This window comes from Crotalus tigris, unplaced genomic scaffold, assembly GCF_016545835.1.
Source record: "Crotalus tigris isolate CLP2741 ecotype Arizona unplaced genomic scaffold, ASM1654583v1 scf7180000017890.1996003, whole genome shotgun sequence".
Taxonomy (NCBI): domain Eukaryota; kingdom Metazoa; phylum Chordata; class Lepidosauria; order Squamata; family Viperidae; genus Crotalus; species Crotalus tigris.
Window position 1 is genome coordinate 758,766 of NW_024096707.1, and position 19,519 is coordinate 778,284.

Consider the following 19,519-nt stretch of genomic DNA (forward strand, 5'->3'; position numbering starts at 1 on the left):
GCCCCATCCTTGGGATGCAGGCAGCACACAGAAAACCACAGAAAAACCTCTCTCCACGGAACCGGTCCCTGGTGCCCAAAAGGTTGGGGACCTCTGTTATAAGATCCTTCTCTTCCACAGTAAAGATGCATTTTGTGACTCTTTTCTCTCTCTCTTCAATCAGTATGTAACTTTCATTCTAGTGCAGTGTCTTTAGCACATCAAAAAAAACACATCCAATTTTATAAGCATTAAGGTACATTCTAGAATTAGTGTTGTATTTAGGACATACAATAGCATATAAAACATGTTCTAAAGTGTAATTAACAAATGTGAGCTTTAAAATTATATATACACATGGTTTAAGAGTCGAGGTTGCCTACCCCTAGTTTAAGACAATATGCTTTCACCATTTTTTCCCCTAGATTGATGTAATTTGTTTCCTGGAATATGGGAATGAGAAAGCGTCTCCAGTTATATTAAACATCTTTTTTTCTGGTTAACAGAGGAACATGGGCATTCATAGCAAAGAAAGGTTTCATCAAAATGAAAAACATGTATCATGGTGTCGTGTCACAAGCCCCACCATTTATGTACTTGTATGCAATGTTACAATACAAATTCAGAAGGGTCAGGCTTGTATGACACTTCCATTATCTCATCTCCATTTTACAGATAAGATACCCACATAGGAGAATATGTAGAATGTTAATTTTTTGCAGCAAACGTAACAGTCTTATGGCAATTTCAATATGTACATTGCATGAGTTTTTGTGAATCACAGTCCACTTCATCAAATGCAGGGAATATGATACTGAAAATATGTTGGATAAATGTCTTGATAGAGGGATTAATTCTGTTATTAGAAATGTAGGTTTAATTTATGTGACTGATGGATTATAAATGGATCTCAGCTTTTGTCTTGGTTAAAGAGAGAATCACAGGAGTTTTTGCATTATGTTTCATGCATTATGTACTTTGGATATCCAATCTATGTATTTCCTTTGCTCAGGAGTAGTCATAAAATTGTTTTCAATGTTTGGAAGAAGTCTATCCTTGAAGCCTCTTCGTGGGGGAAAAGATTCTGTTACCTCTGTAACATATAAATGGTTTTAAAGTTTTTCCAAGTTACTTGGAAAAGATAAAAAAAAATTACCCGTGGTACAGATAGTCCTCAATTTACAACTTTAATTGAGCCCAGAATTAAGTTGTGCCAGTCATTAAACTGGATCAATGCACCTAATTTTACAAACTTTTTTGCAGCTGTTGTTAAGCAAATATCAAGCTCATTAAGTAAGCCTGTTGTACCTAGTGGGCAATTTTTTTGCCAGGAAATCGAAGTAAAAATCAGTTTATAGAAAAAAACAACATAAATCACGGTCCATGAGTGTGGGATGCTACTACAAACAGCCATAAATGTGGGCCGGTTGCCAAGCACCCAAAATGTAATCACATGACTGGGAAGGGGAGGCATGACAATTTCAAAACTGGGTCATAAATAATTCTAGGAAAGTTAATTGTAATTTCAAATGGTCACTAAGCAACTGGTCGTAAGTTGAGGATTACCTCTACCAGTGAAAAAGAGAACTTTGAAAAAGTTCCTAATAGAAGAACAAAAGGAAGAGAAGAACTTTCCATAAAAATGCTTTATGTTTGTTCGGCCATTTGTTATGCTCCTTTCTTCACTCTTGTCAAGTTGCTTTATCTATATACTATATTGTTGATAAATTAAATGCCAATTTAGTTAAATGCCATAATTTAAATTGTTACTATGTTACAATTGCAATAAAAAAACAAATGCTATATTAGATGTTTTAAATAGATTTTCTAATGTGTTTTCTAATGTTTTTGAATGTAAATACTTTTTATAGTTTTATAAACTAAAAAAAATTTAAAAGAAAGTTGTGAAAAAATGGTTATTTGGTACATTGCTAATTAGTGCTCCATTAATCTAAGGTTTTTCTGTAAAATATAGAAACATGATTTTTGCAATGCATTTGTCAAAATTGTCTACTATATTTATTGTCTGAATCACATTTGTTAAACCTTATGCAGATACTTAAACCAGATAATTTAATTGTTTTTCTCTTATTTAACAGATATATTTCAATTTTCTTCTCTGGGTTGGAATATTAAATTGCCTCATACCGTATGGATTTGCCCAACAAAGTAAGTGGAATAATTTTAAAATTTGAATTTGTATAGATTACATCCATTCTGAATTCATCTGGAAAGCATTGTATTCTTTTTTTTTTTTTGTAAAAGGTTTTTATTTTCAATTTTAGAATACATTACATTCTTAAAAATACTTCAGATAAAAAACAAAACAAATTAATGCACACCATTTTCGGTATTGCTCACCCATTTCCCCCCAAACCGCATCCACCCTCTAACCAACTTGCCTCTTTTCCTCTTCTTTCTCTTTATCACTCACCCCCTCTCCTCCACCTTCCTACTTACTTCTCACCTTCTTCTATCCTCTCACTCAGGATGCGGTTCCGGGGGAAATGCCCAAGCAATTCCTCTCTCCAAATTGAAACCTCAATATTATATGCAATAAAAACTATTTCTACTTATCTGAACTACTTAAATTTCAACCCATTCTCCCCCCACCCACCCACCACCCACTTCCCAGAACTAAGTACAGGGTTATATAAACATAATCTATTTAAGTTTACTAATTATACAATAACCAAAATCATACTAACCCTTAACTCTCTTCAAACTTTAACATCATAAGTTTATAAGCAAATTCATTACTCATAAAATAAATGAAACTTTGTAGTTCCATACTTCTTCTGAACATATTCTATCCATCTTCTCCATACATTGAAATATCTCTCTTGTGAATGGTCCTTTAAATAAGCAGAAATTCTTTTTTTTTTTTTTGTAAATAAATTTATTTTCAATTTTATAATGCATTACCTTCATAAAAATACTTCAGATAAAGAATAAAGCAGATTGATACACACCATATTCGGTCTTGCCCGCCCATTTCCCCCCAAACCGCATCCCACCTCAAACCAACTTACTTCTTTCCCTCTTTTTCTTCACTCACCCCCTCTCCTCCTTCACCTCAACCTTCCTACTTACTTCTCACCTTCTTCTTCTCTCTCTTGATGCGGTCCAGAGGAAATGCCCGAGCAGTTCCTCTCTCAAAATTAAAACATTAATATTATATACAATAAGACTATTTCTACTTTATCTGAACTACTTAAACTTCAACCCATCTCCCCCCACCCCCTCCCCCCCAACTTCCCAGAGCAAAATGCAGGATTATGCAAACATATTAAACATAATCTATTTAAGTTTACTAATTATACAATGAACAAAATCATAAAAACCTTTAACTCTCTTCCAACTTTAACATCATAAGTTTATAAACAAAATCATTACTCATAGAATAAGTTTTGTAGTTCCATATTTCTTCTGAACATATTCTATCCATCTTCTCCATATGTTAAAATATCTCTCTTGTGAATGGCCCTTTAAATAAGCAGAAATTTTAGCCATTTCTGCTAAATTAGAAACCTTAAATACCCATTCTTCTAAAGAAGGCAGAGTATCCTTCTTCCAATATTGACCCACCAATATAGAAATTCTTTTTTTAACAACTGGAAACATGGCTGTGTTGACACAGGTTAAAGAAATCAGCACTGATTTCTTTCCTGGAAAAGGGACTGAGCTTTACCTTCTAAATAATGCTCCAGGGCGTCTGGAGGATTTTAAATTATTTTAGAAAACTTGGAACTGTTGTGTCACTCAGGTCTCATAAAATTCTGTGCATTCTCTATTCTTCCAGCAAGGTAAACTCTTTATATTTTAATCTTCTGGACAATTAATAAAACACAAGGAAATACAACCCTAAAACTCCCTATCCAGATTTTTTACATGTAAAAATTTCAGCCAGTATTTATTCTATTTGGTGTTGATTTTCACTGTGCATAAATCTAAATATATGGCACAATCAGTTACACACACAAATATTAATTTGATTTCTCTAAATGGAGCTGCCTTCCATATAAGAAATGATTTTTACAGTAGCACTAATAATGCTACATGGTGAATAGTTGGAATGTGGAGAAAGACATGTACTAATTATAACTTAAATTAACTTTTTGATTGCATTTTTACAAAATCTGATCATATGTTTCTTATAGGTGGGAGCATTTGTATAAATGCTAATGCAAAATCATGTGCTGATTGTATACAAGCTGGCCCAGATTGTGGATGGTGTAAAAATATAGTACGTATTTTAACTATTTCAAAACAGTATTAGCATTACATAATTTATAATTGTGTAATTAATTCAAATTATGTATTGTTATGAATTTACATGATTTATATTTATAGATATGTATAAATTTGGTAACCGCAGATAATAATAACAATGATGATGATGATGATGATGATAAAGTTGGAAGGGACCTTGGAGGTCATCTAGTCCAATCCCCTGCTCAGGCAGAAAACTCTATACCATTTCGGACAAATGGCTTCTTAAAAACTTCAGCTTGGCTTAAGAATACAATTGGAACCAGAATTTCTTAAACTGTACAGTTGTTAAGTCATGCCTAATTTTATGACTGTTTTACTGTAATTATTAATCAAATTTGGCTTCCTCTATTGCAGGAGTCTTCAAACTTGGCCCTTTTATGACTTATGCACTTCAACTCCCAGAATTCCTCAGCCAGCGTCTTGAGCAGGCTGGCTGAGCAGCCAGTCCACAAGTCATAAAAGGGCCAAGTTTGAAGACTCCTGCTCTTTTGACTTTGCTTGTCAGAAGTCGCTAGGAAAGTTGCAGATGACTGTCATATGACTTTGGGGTGCTGCAACTATTGTAAATGCATGTCAGTTGCTAACCACCTGAAGCACAATGACTATGGGAATATTAAAATGATCATAAGTGCAAAGACCGGGTTGAAAGTCACTTTTTTGAGCAATATCATAACTATGAATAATAACTGTAAGTTGAGGACTACCTTTAGATGTTGTTCTGGAGATGGCTTGGAGGAGAGCCTCTTATTAATAAAAAAATAGCATGATAAATATTAAAACTGCAATCCTATTAGTTCATGAGATAACATAGAAAGGAGAAGCAAGAAAGGATTTGCTCACAGCAACCTGCTAGCCATAGTAGAAGACCAGGCGCTTCTCCAGCATGATGAATGTAGCATCTACCGATGGGTAATCTCAGCCTTCCTGCTCAGATGAGACTAAGTCAGAACTTTAGCCATGCCTCCCTTGGGCACTGCCTTCCCCAGTTTTTGACTTAGTCTCAGCTCAGTAGGATGCAACTTTGTTTGGCTCCTCAGTTAGGCTAGTTAAAAAGAGATTTATTAGATTTGTGGTAGTAGCATATAATTTAGGATCAGATTTTGGCTGGTTTTCTATTTGTTTTCTATTTGTTTGCCAAAGTTTATTGAGTTGAAGGGAGCTTAAAGGCAGCTTTAGTGCCTCTTAGGTCCTAAAGGGCCCTTTCAGGCTCTCTCCGGACCGTTTCTCAGCCTCACCAGATCATCGAGGATTTCAGTGAAGATCAGCTGTTTAGCGCTGAAATCGGCGCTTTTATTTGGTGCTTGGGGCTTCCCGGGAGCGCGACTCGGCTGGGCAGCTTCGTTTTCGTTGATCTCGTGGCCACAAGGTCCCTGCAGGTGCACGAGGCTCCGAATCGCAGCGGAGGCTGCGCTATGAATTGCAAGTTGTTTTTGCCTTATAATCGAAGGGGAAGGTAGCCCTTACTAATTTAAGCTCCCTCTGCTCCTTTTTCGGGCTGAATGACCCACATAGATCGCTGGAGCGGTCATTACAGCGCCGCCATTTTGAGCGACAAGGAGGCCTTGGGTCGCCATTTTGAAGTACAACAACAGGCGTGGTCGCCATTTTGAAGGCCCTCACGTGCCATAGCGATGCGATTGGGCCTGATTCCACAGGAATTTTAGCCTGCTGTGCCAGGTTTCCGGGGGGATTCTCAAGCTCTCCTTGCATATTTCTCTCTTGATCAGAGAAAATAGCTAAGAAAGGGGGTGCGGTTGCCAATTTGGATTTCACTATTGATCATACATATTCTTCACACGGTCTATTCCTTTGTACTGTCCTCTGAGGGGGTTTTATTTAGAATCCACCTGTTCTTATTAGTCCGCAGCACTGTGCCTGCAGGGCCTTGACAGGCAGTTCTAGAGAATTGTCTGGCTGTTTGCCTTCATGGTTCATCATAGCGTGGGAACCTCCCTCTCTGATAACCAGATCTGTGTGTTATTTCCCCCCCATTCCTGGACATCTACCCGGAATATCCAGTGTGCGATGGCAGACAGTGCAACTCTTCAGACATCGCAGGAGTCTGACCTTCCCCCCGCACAAAAAAAGCGCAGATCTTCTGATTTGGACACGGGGGGGGGGGGAGAAAAAGGCCAAGACAAAGAACATAGAGCCCTCCAAAGCAGCTGAGCGAGAGACCTCGAGGAGACATCTGGCGCTGGAGAAAGAGTTCTCCAGAGCTCAAAGGCTCAGGTCCAGTGAGGCTGACGTGGTTCCCCCTGTTTCACTGGACCCATCCCCATTTGGGCCTCATTTCGCGCCTTCTCATGATGCCCTAGGAAGTGGTCTCCTCAGGGGGAAACTGAACAGGTTGGTCCCTCTCCTTCTCCCCCCTCCTCCTCCTCCTCCTTCAATCACACAACAGGTCCCTGAAGCAGCATACCCTTCCACTGCAGCTGGAATTCGTTATTCAGACCAACAGGAGGCATGGTCAGAGCAGTTCCAGGTGTTCATGCATCATGCCTTTGGACAGTTCATGGCCTCATCCATGGGCTAAAGGTCTCCTCAGATACCACCACCTCTGCCCATACCTTTAACCCAAACAGGGCATGCCCTGTTAACTGGCGCTGGTGATTCTGAGACATCCTCTCAGTTAGGGGAAGAGGAATCAGTGGATCTGGAGACGGCAGACATTCCTATGTCAAGAGGATGAGGAGGCTGCACCGGATCTGGCCCCAACATTGGATCTTTTCGATCCTTCACTATTCAGGCCATTGCTTATGAAGGCTTGTACTACAGCCAAATTGGCTACGGAACAGGAACCTAAACCATCTACCTCCACTGCACAAGAGTCTAATCCCTTGTTTGCAGAGAAAGTAGTGGAAGAAAGACAAATTCCTTGCCCAAGTGTCTTCCGCACCACTGTGGAGAAACAGTGGTCCTCATTGGCCACTCTGCCTTCTCCTAATAGTACAGAAAAGAAGTTGTTTAATGTTTCCTCTTCATTTGCTTCTCTTCTAGAGGTGCCTACTGTAGATACTCCTCTCCACATCCACAATTCTGGGAGATATGGCTGAAGCCCTAAAGGCGGAGGACAAGAGGTTTGAATTTTCTCTCCATAGCGCTCACCAGGCCTCGGCATGGGCGATCAAGGCGGCAACGTCTTCGTCCTTTTTTGCAAGGGCGTCCATTATGTGGCTTCGCGAGCTGCAGGCCCTGATTTCTCCTGACCAGGTGCGTGCCCACCAGACGTTAGGAAAATTACTTGCTGCTTCAGAATATATGGCAGATGCATCCCTCCATTCTGCCAGGTATTCCGCCAGATCTATCGCGGCCACTGTTTCATCCCGCAGGTTGCTGTGGTTGAAACAGTGGAGGGCTGATTTAGAATCCAAATGGCGCCTCTCAACAGACACGTACAGCGGTACAGAGCTGTTCGGCCCTATCCTAGAACCATACCTTATAGAGGGGAAGGATAAGCGCAAGGTCCTTGCGCATCCCTCTAAGAGGCCGGATAAAAGGCCACAGCAGGAATTCCGCAGGCAGGCCTTTCGTACCAGAGGTTCCTGGGAGAGGAGGCAGCCCTTTCAGGCTGGGCAGTCCTGGGATTGGACCAGAGGTTCCCGATCCTTCTCCCCCAGACAGGATCAACAACAGGACCGCCAGAATCCGGGAACCAAGGGTCAATTCCAATCTAAGTGTCCCTTTCGGAGATCCGAGAGTTGCCCTTACAAGCGGTCCAAGTGATGCCAAGGTGGATCCTCCCATAAGCGGTCGCTTAGCACTGTTCAGCGACACTTGGGAGCTTACCACCAGCGACTCTTGGGTAAGGGAGACCATAAGATACGGTCTCACTCTAGAATTTATAACCACCCCTCCAGACCGCTTTATTTAGTGTCCCACTTCAAGAAACACAAACAAGGCCGAGTTAGTATCCACGGCCATATCCCATCTGTTAGAAATAGAAGCCATAGAACCAGTACCTCAGGAACAGAGGGGATGGGGATTTTACTCCATTCTGTTCGTGGTCCCTAAGGCCTCGGGGGGTTGGAGAGCCATATTGGATTTAAAGGGGCTCATTTACTTCCTAACCTACAGGAGGTTCAAGATGCAGTCCCTCAAATCCATTCTGGCCAGTATCAGGAAAGGGGATTTCCTATCTTCTATAGACCTGACAGAGGCGTACCTCCACGTACATATCCTCCCAGAACACTGCAGATTCCTCCGGTTTTGTTACGTGCACCGGCATTATCAGTACAGGGCTCTACCTTTCGGGCTTTCATCGGCTCCTCAGGTATTCACAAAGATATTGGCAGTTTTGGCAGCCCATCTCAGATTGATTCCGATGCGTGTACAATATTACCTGGACGATATAATTATCCAATCCAGTTCTTTCTGTTCCGCCCAATCAAACCTTCAACTAACAATCAATACTCTTCAGGAACACGGATTTTCCGTGAATTTCAACAAGAGTCACACAACACCTTCAACTCGCCTCCTTCACCTAGGAGCAATTATAGACTCAAACCTTTGCAAGGTTTACTTCTCACAGGAGCGCAAGGACAGTATCAGGTCACTTGTCTACAGATTACGGAGAGAAGGTGGTTTTACTGGTCCAGCTGTCTCAGCTGTTGGGAAAGATGGTTTCCTGTCTGGGGATCGTTCCATGGGCCAGACTATACTCTAGAGCCCTCCAGTGGTTCCTTCTTCCTTTCCAGAAGCGGAACATGAGTGCTTCCACAAGGAAGGTGAGAGTTCCACATCACACACTGTTGTCTCTTCTGTGGTGGACGTCATCAGCAATGAACAGGGGATCCCTATTCAAGGAGCCTCCCAGGCTCACCTTGACTATAGACGCCAACCTGTTCGGCTGCGGCGCTCACCTACAGACTCACATGGCACAGGGTCAATGGTCCCAGTCAGATTTATCGCACAACATCAATTGGCTGGAACTCAGAGCAATCCATCTGGCACTCCGTCAATTTTCCACCCTTGTGGCGGGAAAACATGTTCTTATTCTGACGGACAACGTAGCTGCCAAGGCCCATGTCAACAGACAAGGAGGGACTTGGTCGTGGGCTCTCATGTTGGAGGCCCTGGACTTGGGGCTGTGGGCAGAGTCCCACCTGGAATCTATCTGTGCGGAGCACATACCTGGGGAAGCGAATCGTCAACCCGACTCACTGAGCAGGGCCACGGTCGACCACTCGGAATGGCGCCTGGACCCAGCCATGTTCAGGGAGATCTCGGTCAGATTTGGACGACCACAAGTGGATCTGTTCGCCTCCCCGACAAACTCCCAATTCCCCAGATACTTCACAAGGTTTCCCTCACCGGGGACGGAGGGAACGGATGCTTTCCACAGCAATTGGCCCAAAGGGCTCCTTTATGCCTTTCTTCCTCTTCCCCTGATTCTAGCGACCATCCGCAAGTTTCTTCAGGAACAGGCGGAAGTTATATTAGTTGTCCCACACTGGCCAAGGTGACCGTGGTTTGCCGACCTCATGGATTTGTCTCTCCCGCCGTAGAAGATTCCACCAGGCCACTCTCAGTCAAGGGAGACTTCAACACCCAGACCCCCAGTGGCTTCAACTAGCCACTTGGCACTTGAGCGGGAGAGTTTAGCCAGGCAGTCCTATTCGTCTGGGATGATTTCCATGATCCAAGCTGCAAGGCGGCCCTCGACCAATAGGATCTATGATGCCACATGGAAGAATTTCTGCACGTGATGTAATACACATAATCTTAGACCGTTGGAGGTCACTATTCCTGACATTTTAGACTACCTTTTGGAGGGCCTGAATAAGGGTCTTTCACATAGTACCATCCACAGACAGGTTGCGGCCTTGTCAACAGTTCTCACGTGTGACAATTAGTCCCATTATTGCAGCACCCTGCGGTTGCTGCCTTTCTAAAAGGGGCAGTTAACGCTAAGCCTCCTGCGGTGCATCGCTATCCCTCATGGGACTTATCTACAGTGTTACAGGCCCTCATGACATCACCGTTCAAACCCATCTTGTCTTACTCACTTCACTTCCTTTCTGGTTGCCTTTCTGGTAGCCATCACATCGGCAAGACATATTTTAGAACTGGCCGCTCTCTCAGTCAGGAGTGACCTGTGTATTTTTCTGGATGACAGAGTGGTCCTTAGATTGGACCCTTTTATTCCGAAAGTCAATACCTGGTTCCATAGGTCTCAGGATTTGATTCTTCCAGACTTTTGTCCCAACCCTTCACATCGCTTGGAGAGGCTGTGTTACAAGTTAGACGTGCACAGGGCTCTGCACCACTATATTAAGCGAACTGCAGCGTTTCGCAAGTCGGAGACCCTGTTTGTGTCTTTCCAGCCCTCTTCCATGGGTAAGAAGGTATCATCTTCAACCACTGGAAGATGGATCAGGGCTTGCATCACTCACGCCTATAGATCCCAGTCTCTCCCAGTGCCTACGAACGTCACTACTCATTCTACGTGCAGCGCAGCCACATCGGCGGCCTGGTCTACCCAGGCTTCTGTTGAGATTTGTAGGGCAGCAACCTGGTCATCTCCCTCTTCATTTATAAGGCATTACAAACTTGATAAGTTCGCTGCAGCGGATGCCTCATTTAGTAGAAGGGTTTTGCAGCAGGTAGTTTCCTCACAAGGACACATGCCTAGACTTTCCCTCCCCGTAGGGACATGGGTGGCTTTGGTATGTCCCACCAGTGGGTGCTATATTCATCATGCTGGAGAAGGGGCGTTGTCTTACCTGAACGCCTTTTCTCAGCATGATGATGTGGCATCCACACCCGCCCTTGACAGGTAGTCTAGGCAGATGTAGTTACAGGAGGAGCCATTGTGTCAGACTTCGTCATGGATGCTTCGCCTCGTCAAAACTGGGGAAGGCACCGCCCAAAGGAGGTGTGGCTAAAGTTCTGACTTAGTCTCATCTGAGCAGGAAGGCTGAGATTACCCATCAGAGGATGCTACATCATCATGTTGAGAAAAGGCGTTCAGGTAAGACAACGCCCCTTCACAGACTGCAATTCAAACCTGCGTAAAGAATATCAAGTAGAGAAGGCCCTTGAAAAAGATCTGAGACCTAGAGATTAACAGCATTAATCAATCTTGTATTTTTCAAGCAACTTTGTTTTTCTGGGCCATCAAGTAAATGTTCATCTCCCTTCTCCCAGTCTTCTCTGACTGGAGTGTCCCTTGTTAATACCTTGGCAACATACTCTTGGCTGTGGCTATCTGAAGATAAGACATCATTTTGAAGTCTAGGAATTGGATAAGAATATTAATTTTCTGCTCAAAACCAGAAAATATTTGTGGAATTGTTCTAATCTGGCCATAGAGTGGGCTAGAAATGTGACACATTAAATACTAAAAGTAGGTTGTTGCAGGAAAACAAGCTTTTTTTTTTCTTTTTATGATCTTGTAGTCCTTAATTCAGGATAGAGTTGAGGTGACCGGGTGAAGCTGAGCATTTACTGGCCAGATCCCCTTCCTGAGACCTATATGGAGTTGGCAGCAGATTTTTTTTCTTTACACTCTAAGAAACATCTACCACTACCTGGAACTCTCAAACTTCCAAGTGGGAGGAGAGTGTCTTTACCACTGGGCCATTACACTCCTCAAAAACAAGCACAAAATAATTATCAAAAATCTTTGCTGGGTTTGTGGAAAGATACTATGGCTAATATACGGATTTCATTTTTCTCACTGGATCCATACACCTCATGATGTTGTGTTAGACTAATCATGTGCTTTAGAAGTAAATTATGTCTTAGTATGATAGAATAATGTGGTAGTGGAAATGGCAAGCAATGGAATCTAAATTTAAAGTCACTCAGTCTCTCAATAGCAACATGGGCAGCATATAAATTTAATTAAACTGCTCTATATCATAAAAATGTGAGATAAAATTAGAGTTACATAAATCCAGTTTCAAAGGGCAAAATGAGACACAGTCATAAACCTACCAGGAGCACTTTAAAGCAGCTGTATCTTTTCTTGGGGAGCTGAATAATCCTAGAAAAAAAGATAATTGGTTTAAGGTATTCCCAACAGGTGAATTCTGTCTATGTACCAAATCACATTTTAGCCTTTAAATTTGGGTTTCTCACAACCAGGAAGAGAAAAAAATGGATTAAATCTAATTTGAATTCATTATATCAGTTTCAATCATGGGGCTTCATGATTGTTCACGTGGAAAGGAGCAATATGTTTTGGCATCAGGTCCAGCTTTTATTGCTGAGTATCTGGTAGGCTACTTTATCCTATTTTTAAGTTCCTTTTAGCAGTCTTAAGAAAAGCATGCTCACCCCTTTGATCTTACTACCCAACAATCAATTGTTCTCCAGCATGATTGGATGGAGAATCCACGAGTGGGTTGTCTTAATCTTCCTGCTCAAATTAGACTAAGTCTGGAAAGTTGCCACGCCTCTGCTGGGCTAGAGTACCTCAGTTTACGACTTAGTCTCTTGCTCAGCAGATGCGTAAATTGTGCTCCTTTCCAGAATTAGCAGCAGGTTGTATGATTCCCTCATGGATTTTCCTTTCTTCATAACTATAATCAGAATAATTAGAATTCAATTTGGATAAATTTTCCATAAAATTCGAATTTAGACAATTGCATTAGTGTTGAGGGAAGTTCCTATCCTGCCTTCAGGGTTTCCCTGCAGGCTAAAGCCTGCCAACAATTAGGGACAGCTTGCCTTATGCGCGAGTCATTCTGAATGGACAGTTGGCAGCTTCACTGTTCCTACTGAACAGAATATTACTTTCGGTTGACTTTACCACTTAGAACTGCCCATCTTCTTTTATCTTCCCTCGGCAATATACTACTTCTTCTGATTCTGATGAATTAATATACTTGATATGTTCTTTGTACTTGGTTAGCTTATATTATAAGGCTGAAGATTGGTTTAAATTGCCATCATACTCCAACTGGCTTTGATACCTGTCAGTTCTGTCAGAAAAGTAATGGTCATTTTCATCACAATTACCTGACACATACAAGCTGCCATACCTTAGGGCTGTATTAAAATGAAATGGAATGCTCAAACAAGGGTGTGATATTGTAGTTGTACCTATTCTGTCACAATTATGGCCCAATCCAACCTCATTGCCACCTATTCCATAAAAAGAGCCGAGGTGGTGCAGCAGTTAGAGTGCAGTACTGCAGGCCACTTTAGCTGACTATGTTCAGCAGATCAAATCTCACCGGCTCAAGGTTGACTCAGCCTTCCATCCTTCCGGGGTAGGTAAAATGAGGACTCAGATTGTTGGGGGCAATGTAAATATATATATATACATTGCTTACTGGTGTACACCGCTTAGAGAGTGCTTGCACTTAAAGCGGTATATAAGTCTCATAAATAAATAAAATAAACACCTAGATGATCTTTATAGAATGTATCCAAATAATCTTACATTCTTCACCTACACCAACAATTGAATAGATAATTGTAGAGGCAATTCAGTTTCAGTTGACTAAAATGATAGGAAACCTAATGGCACAGGATAGATATATTGAGCCAGCATTCTGCTCTTATTACGTTTATTTAATTTATATCCCACCTTTATTATTTTTGTAAATGCATCAAAGTAGTAAGCATATCTATCTCCTATTTGCTAGACCATTATCAAATATTTTATGGGACAAACCTATTCTGATTTTTGGATCACTTGTTGGAAAATTGTTAATGTTTTGCAAAAATAAACTTTACATTAATTGGCATATCAACAAATCATTGCCATTAAACATCACATAGACCAGGGGTGTCAAACTCAATTTCATTGAGGGCTGCATCAGCATTGTGGTTGTCCTTGGTGGGCCGGGGAGGGGCATGGCTGGCATGGGCGTGGCCTACTGGTTGGGCATGGCCAGCTCAACGTCACTTGCATCAGGCAGGACTGGGGCAGATCTGAGGGTCTCTGGCAGAGGGTGTAGGTGGGGCTGGGGCGTGTGCCAGGGCATGATCCACTGAAGGAAACTCACTGAGCCTAGGGCTATGCGAGGGACCCCTGGATGGTGGCACAGACTGCCTGGAGCCCTAGGCAGCGGAGGTCAAGTGTCCAGCCTGGCCCTTGAGCTCCCATGGCACCAGGACCCCATAGCCCTGCCTAGCCTAGCCACACTTCCCCGAGGGGGCGCCCAGCTGCACTTAACCTCCTCCTCAAGGTTGCTGCTGCTGTGCTCACTCTCCTTGGCCAGATTGCTCATGATGGGTGCAGGAGAGCAAAGTGCATGGGTCAAAGGGAGACCCACTTTCTCTCCATGCAAGGAGACCTGGCTTTGTAACTAAAGCATTCTCAGCAATAGGATGGGAGACCACCAGGAGATGGCAAAAGGGCAGCAGGGCTGCTGGTGGCCAAGTGCTATTCCAATCTCTTTCCTTCCTCCCTCCCTGCCTCCCTCCTTTTCATTCCCATCTCCTTCCTTCTTCCCTTTCTTTCTTCCTGTTTCTCACCCGTCCTTCCTTCCCTCCCTCCTTCTCTCTGTGCCCAGGAAGGGATGAGGGGAGAGGGAGAAGTTGGCAGCACTTCTCTCAAAGAAAAAGAGTTGGAAGAGACCTTTGAGGTCTTTAGTCCAAGCCCCTGCTCAAGCAGGGGACCTATACTATTCCAGACAATAGAATATCCAATCTCTACTTAAAAGCCTCCAGTGATGGAGCATCCACAACTTCTGAAGGCAAGCCTTTTCACTAGTTGGTTGTTTTCACAAGTCCTTAGTTCTAGGCTGGTTTTCTTCTTGATTAGTTTCCATCTATTATCGCCTTCTGATGCTTTGGAAAATAGATTGAAAGGAGATTTAAAAAGAGAGAAAGAGGGAAGCTCCCTTTTTTGTAACACCTCGGCTTCCTCCTCTTCCTTTCCTGGCTCTTTCTGTCTCTCTCTTACACACACACATTCACACACAAAAACTCTCCCTGCTTTCTCCCCCTTCTCATCCTTTTTCTCCAGCTACACCTGAATGGAATGGAAGGAGGTTAAAAAAAGAGAGAAGGGGGGAGAAAGGGAAAAGTTCCCTCTTTTTGTAACACCTCGGCTTCCTCCTGTCTGTCTCTCTCTCTCTCTCTCTCTCTCTCTCTCTCTCTCACACACACACACACACACACACAAACACACACACACACAAACACACACACACCCTTCCTGCTTTCTCTTCTCACCCTTTCCAGCGGCCACAGAGGTTCACACATTGCTGGGCGCTAGCAGTTCCAGGCTGCAACTCTGCATGACTGCTGCGTTTCCACCTCCGGCCCTACCATGTGGTGGAGAGGGCGACTGGGAGCCGGACGGCAGTTCCAGGCTACGGCTCTGCATGACTGATGCGTTCCTCTCTCCGGCCCTATCACATGGCAGAGAGGGTGACTGGGAGCCGGCCGATACTCGGCTTGTGCCACCGCGCGCTCCCATTTCCACACCTTTCATCCCACATGCTGGGCATGCCCTGGGGCACTAGGTTTACAGAACGCCATGGCCCAAGTGAGGAAAAGTGCAGCACAGCAAAGCAGAGCCGGACAAGGAGAGGCCTGGCAATGCGGGATGTGGCCAGGCGTGACGGGATTAGGCTAGGAGGGGCGGGGCAGGCTGAGGCAAATGAGCTGCAGCTGCTGCTGCACACCACCAGCCCCTGAGCGCTTGCTGTTTCCTGTGCGTTACCCAGAAGATGCCCAGCTGGGTTGGGTTGGGCCAGGCCTAGGGCAGTCGGGGCTGGTCCCTTGCCTTTTCTGGATCCAGCCCGCGGACCTTGTTTTTGACATGTCTGGCATAGACTGTTCTTCCAGTCTGACGGCAGTAGCGTTGCAATGAGATCCTTGATTCTAGTCTCACTAAGGAGAGATCCTAAGATTAATCCTGACTTTCCTGGTTACGGATTTTCTTTTCCTACCAAGACTAATTATAAAATGAATTATATCCAAAAACTGAACCAAAAATTTAATTTATGCAAGGTTAGAAATTCTGATGGAATATTTTCTTTATTAAATGTGTTTAGGAACAGGCTGCAGAGTGATATTTTATGGTGCTTTCGCTTAGAATAAATTTAGATTTCTGCAGGAGATTTGACTTGGTCTTTTGTGGTTTTGTGACCAGCTGTTAGGAAACGCCTATAATAAACTAAAAAGGGAATGAGGACAGAGAACACCAACAGAATGGTTGCCTTTGCCAACTAATGGAACTGTTTGGTGTTTTAGACAAAGAGATGAACAAGGAGATTTGAGTTCATTGGCTATGTTTGTCTTATCTGTTTTCTGGTAAGTTATCCTTCTATCCTTACTACTGCCTCCTTGTTGAAAAGAAGAGCAAAATTCAAGATTGCACTGGGTAGCCATATGCTAGACGTAATGGGAGTTATGGATGACTTCTTCCACAACATTAGTTGGATAAACAATCCTAACTTTCCAGAATACTTAACAAGCAGGGAGAGAAGAAAATCAGCTTTTATAGTATCAATAGAGTGTAAAAATCATAATGCTAGTTAAGAGTCTTCTTCTGGCACCTTTCTATGATCTAGCCCAGGAATAGGCAACCTTGGCTCTTTTATGACTTGTGGACCCCAACTCCCAGAATTCCTACTGGTTCAGGAATTCTGGGAATTGAGGTCCACGAGTCATAAAAGAGCCAAGGTTGCCTACCCCTGGGCTAGCCTTAGTGGAAGAAAAGCACGTTCAGCACATACAAAGAGAAAGGATTTTTTTTTTCCTCAGACCTTTATGTTCCAGTTTTTTTCTTCCTTTCATTCATCACTGCAGGTCTGGAAATTTGAAGATAGATATATCTGTTCCCTCTTCTTGTTCTGACAAGACTCAACAAAACCCTTATCCATTTGAAGGCAGAGAGGTTTCTTGGTTTATGCTTTGAGCATTTAGGAAAATGTTTCTGCTTGTTTTTTTGTGTGGGGACCCTCAGAGAGTAAAGCTATTTAGCTTGCATTAATGGTATATCCGGTATCTATTAAGAGTGGTACAGTTTTTCCCTGGACCGCATCCAGCGAGCAGATAGGAAGAAAGGGAGAAGCAAATAGGAAGGTTGAGGAGAGGGGGAGAGTGAGGAAGAGGAAGAAGAGGGAAGTAGGTTAGAGGGTGAATGCAGTTTGGGGGGAAATGGGTGAGCAATACCGAAAGTTGTGTGTATCAATCTGCTTTATTCTTTATCTGAAGTATTTTTATGAATGTAATGCATTGTAAAATTGAAAATAAAATTTTTTTACAAAAAAAAAAGAATGGTACAGTTTGGATCAGTTTGATCAGAAATAATTTTGAAGCTACACAGTTTTCTTGAATTTATGCAAAATAGCTGAGGCCTTTTCAAATGCAAAACCGGTTCTAATCTTTTTTTTAGCCACCCATTATTTACAGTTCATAATCAGGGTGAATTCTGTTTTTTAGGACTTGAGTTGATAGAGTGAAGAACATATTGTTTAAATATTCTCCTTTAACTTTGTCCTTTCATTTGGCAATTGTACTATAGGCCTTCTCTGTCTGTATAATAGTGCCGCCTCATGATTATTTAAAAACCATGCTTCTCTGGAGTCACACTGTCTGAATTTAATTATAGTCTCCTTGTCACATTAGAAGGGCAGTGACTTTAGATACAGTTAATGCAATTGGACAAAGATACCACAGCTTTTGCATTCATTTGAAATATAATTTGAATTTTTAAATTTCTTAAATTTTGATTCATTTGTAAGCCTAATTTTCCAGATTGGGAAAAAATTATATACTGTATATCTTAGGCTTCATCTCAGATTCCTTGCTTCTTGTTTGGGGAGCAATTTATCATGTGAATCCTGACTTATTAACTGAAATGGAGCAGCCCAGACATATGTTTTGCAATCCAGCTTTGTATTTCTATATCTCAAACTTAAAGCTGAGGTATGGAAACCTTTGTCTATTGGAGATTTTTCACTATTTTTAAATAAATCTAGAAGATCAATATGTATGAGTTGGTCCATTTCACAGATATAATCTGCAGTGTTTCCTGCTTCCGTGACTATACTTTTTGGCAATTGCAAGAATTTATATCCATCATGTCAGACTGTAAAAATAACATTTTTAACAAATGAACTAATGAATTATTCCAGTGATGGCAAACCTTTTAGAGACCGAGTGCCCAAACTGCAACCCAAACCCCACTTATTTATCACCGGGTGCCAGGTGGGCGTGGGCCACTGGGTGGGCGTGGCTGTGGTGGTCATGGCAGACTGTGTGGGTGTGGCCAAGGTGGGCATGGTCACCTCGATGTTGCTCATGGGGAGGAATGCCTGTGGGGGCCGGGCAGGGTTGGGGGAGATCCAGGGGGTCTCTGGCATGTGGGGCAGTGGGCAGGAGGCTGGTCCTGCGGGGTGAGGTGAGGCAGGGCTGCGGTGCCATTGTCGCAAGGCAAGGCGAGGCAGGGGCCGGGGCGGCTGCTGCCTGACACCATCAGCCCCCCGCATACAGAGGCCAGCGAGTGCATGGGGACCAACAATGTCTGTCAGCATCCACAGCCTGCCGGCCCCTCAACTAGCACACTCTGGGGCTCCGCAGCCCGCCACCAGAAGTTCAGAGAAGCCACCTCTGAGCTGGACAGATGGCCGACAGCTGAGGAAGTGATGCAGTGGGTTGTGCCCAGGAAAAGGAGAGCATGCGAGGCCAGGAGGAATGGGACGGGGAGCGAAACCAGCCGTGCTAGGATGCATCCGCCTACGTGGGACCTTGGTGAGTTAGCGGGCAGCTGGTTGAAGAGGGGCGGTTGCCATCTCCAGGGCATGGTGCCTGTGCCCACAGAGAGGGCTCTGAGTGCCGCCTCTGGCACGCGTGCCATAGATTTGCCACCACTGAACTATTCTGATGGTACTTTTTGCTGGCTTTTAACGCAGGAACTAGTTAGATGCTATGAACAGGAGATTTTTTTGTTTATTTGTAGTATCTGACAAAAGACCTATTTTGACTAGGCATCATAAGCTTCAAGGATTTACAGTCTTGTATTAAACTGGTTATTTACGCCATGCTTTACTAGGATTACTAGTCTGCCTCTATGGATGTTCAAAAGATATTATAGAAGTAACAATAGAAGAGAGTACCTTGAAAAATCTACAGGATAAAGAGCCGAAACAAACTCATGTCATGCAAGAATATTAGAAAATAATATAATATAAAGGAATTGTTGAAACACTGGCAAACTTTTAAAAATGTGGCTTATAAAGCAGAGACAATAGTTAATAGTAGAAATATAAATGACAAACCAAGGAAGTGGACAAAGTGCAAGACTTGGAGAATGGATTTAGAAAAGAGGTATGCCAAAGTCTTGAAGAAG

General features: G+C 43.0%; 1 protein-coding gene across 3 annotated transcripts in view; it reads left to right on the top strand.

Moving 5' to 3' along the window:
- ITGB1 (integrin subunit beta 1) overlaps window positions 1-19,519 on the top strand; it is a 50,105-nt gene that overhangs the window by 10,067 nt on the left and 20,519 nt on the right. For 2 of the 3 annotated variants that reach the window (XM_039344066.1, XM_039344067.1), the window contains exons 2-3: window positions 2,079-2,148; window positions 4,140-4,225. In XM_039344066.1, the coding sequence (XP_039200000.1) occupies window positions 2,079-2,148; window positions 4,140-4,225 (156 nt within the window). Of the gene's footprint in view, window positions 1-2,078; window positions 2,149-4,139; window positions 4,226-7,287; window positions 7,468-19,519 lie in introns of those variants that run through there. The other variant, XM_039344068.1, reaches the window with a different exon arrangement.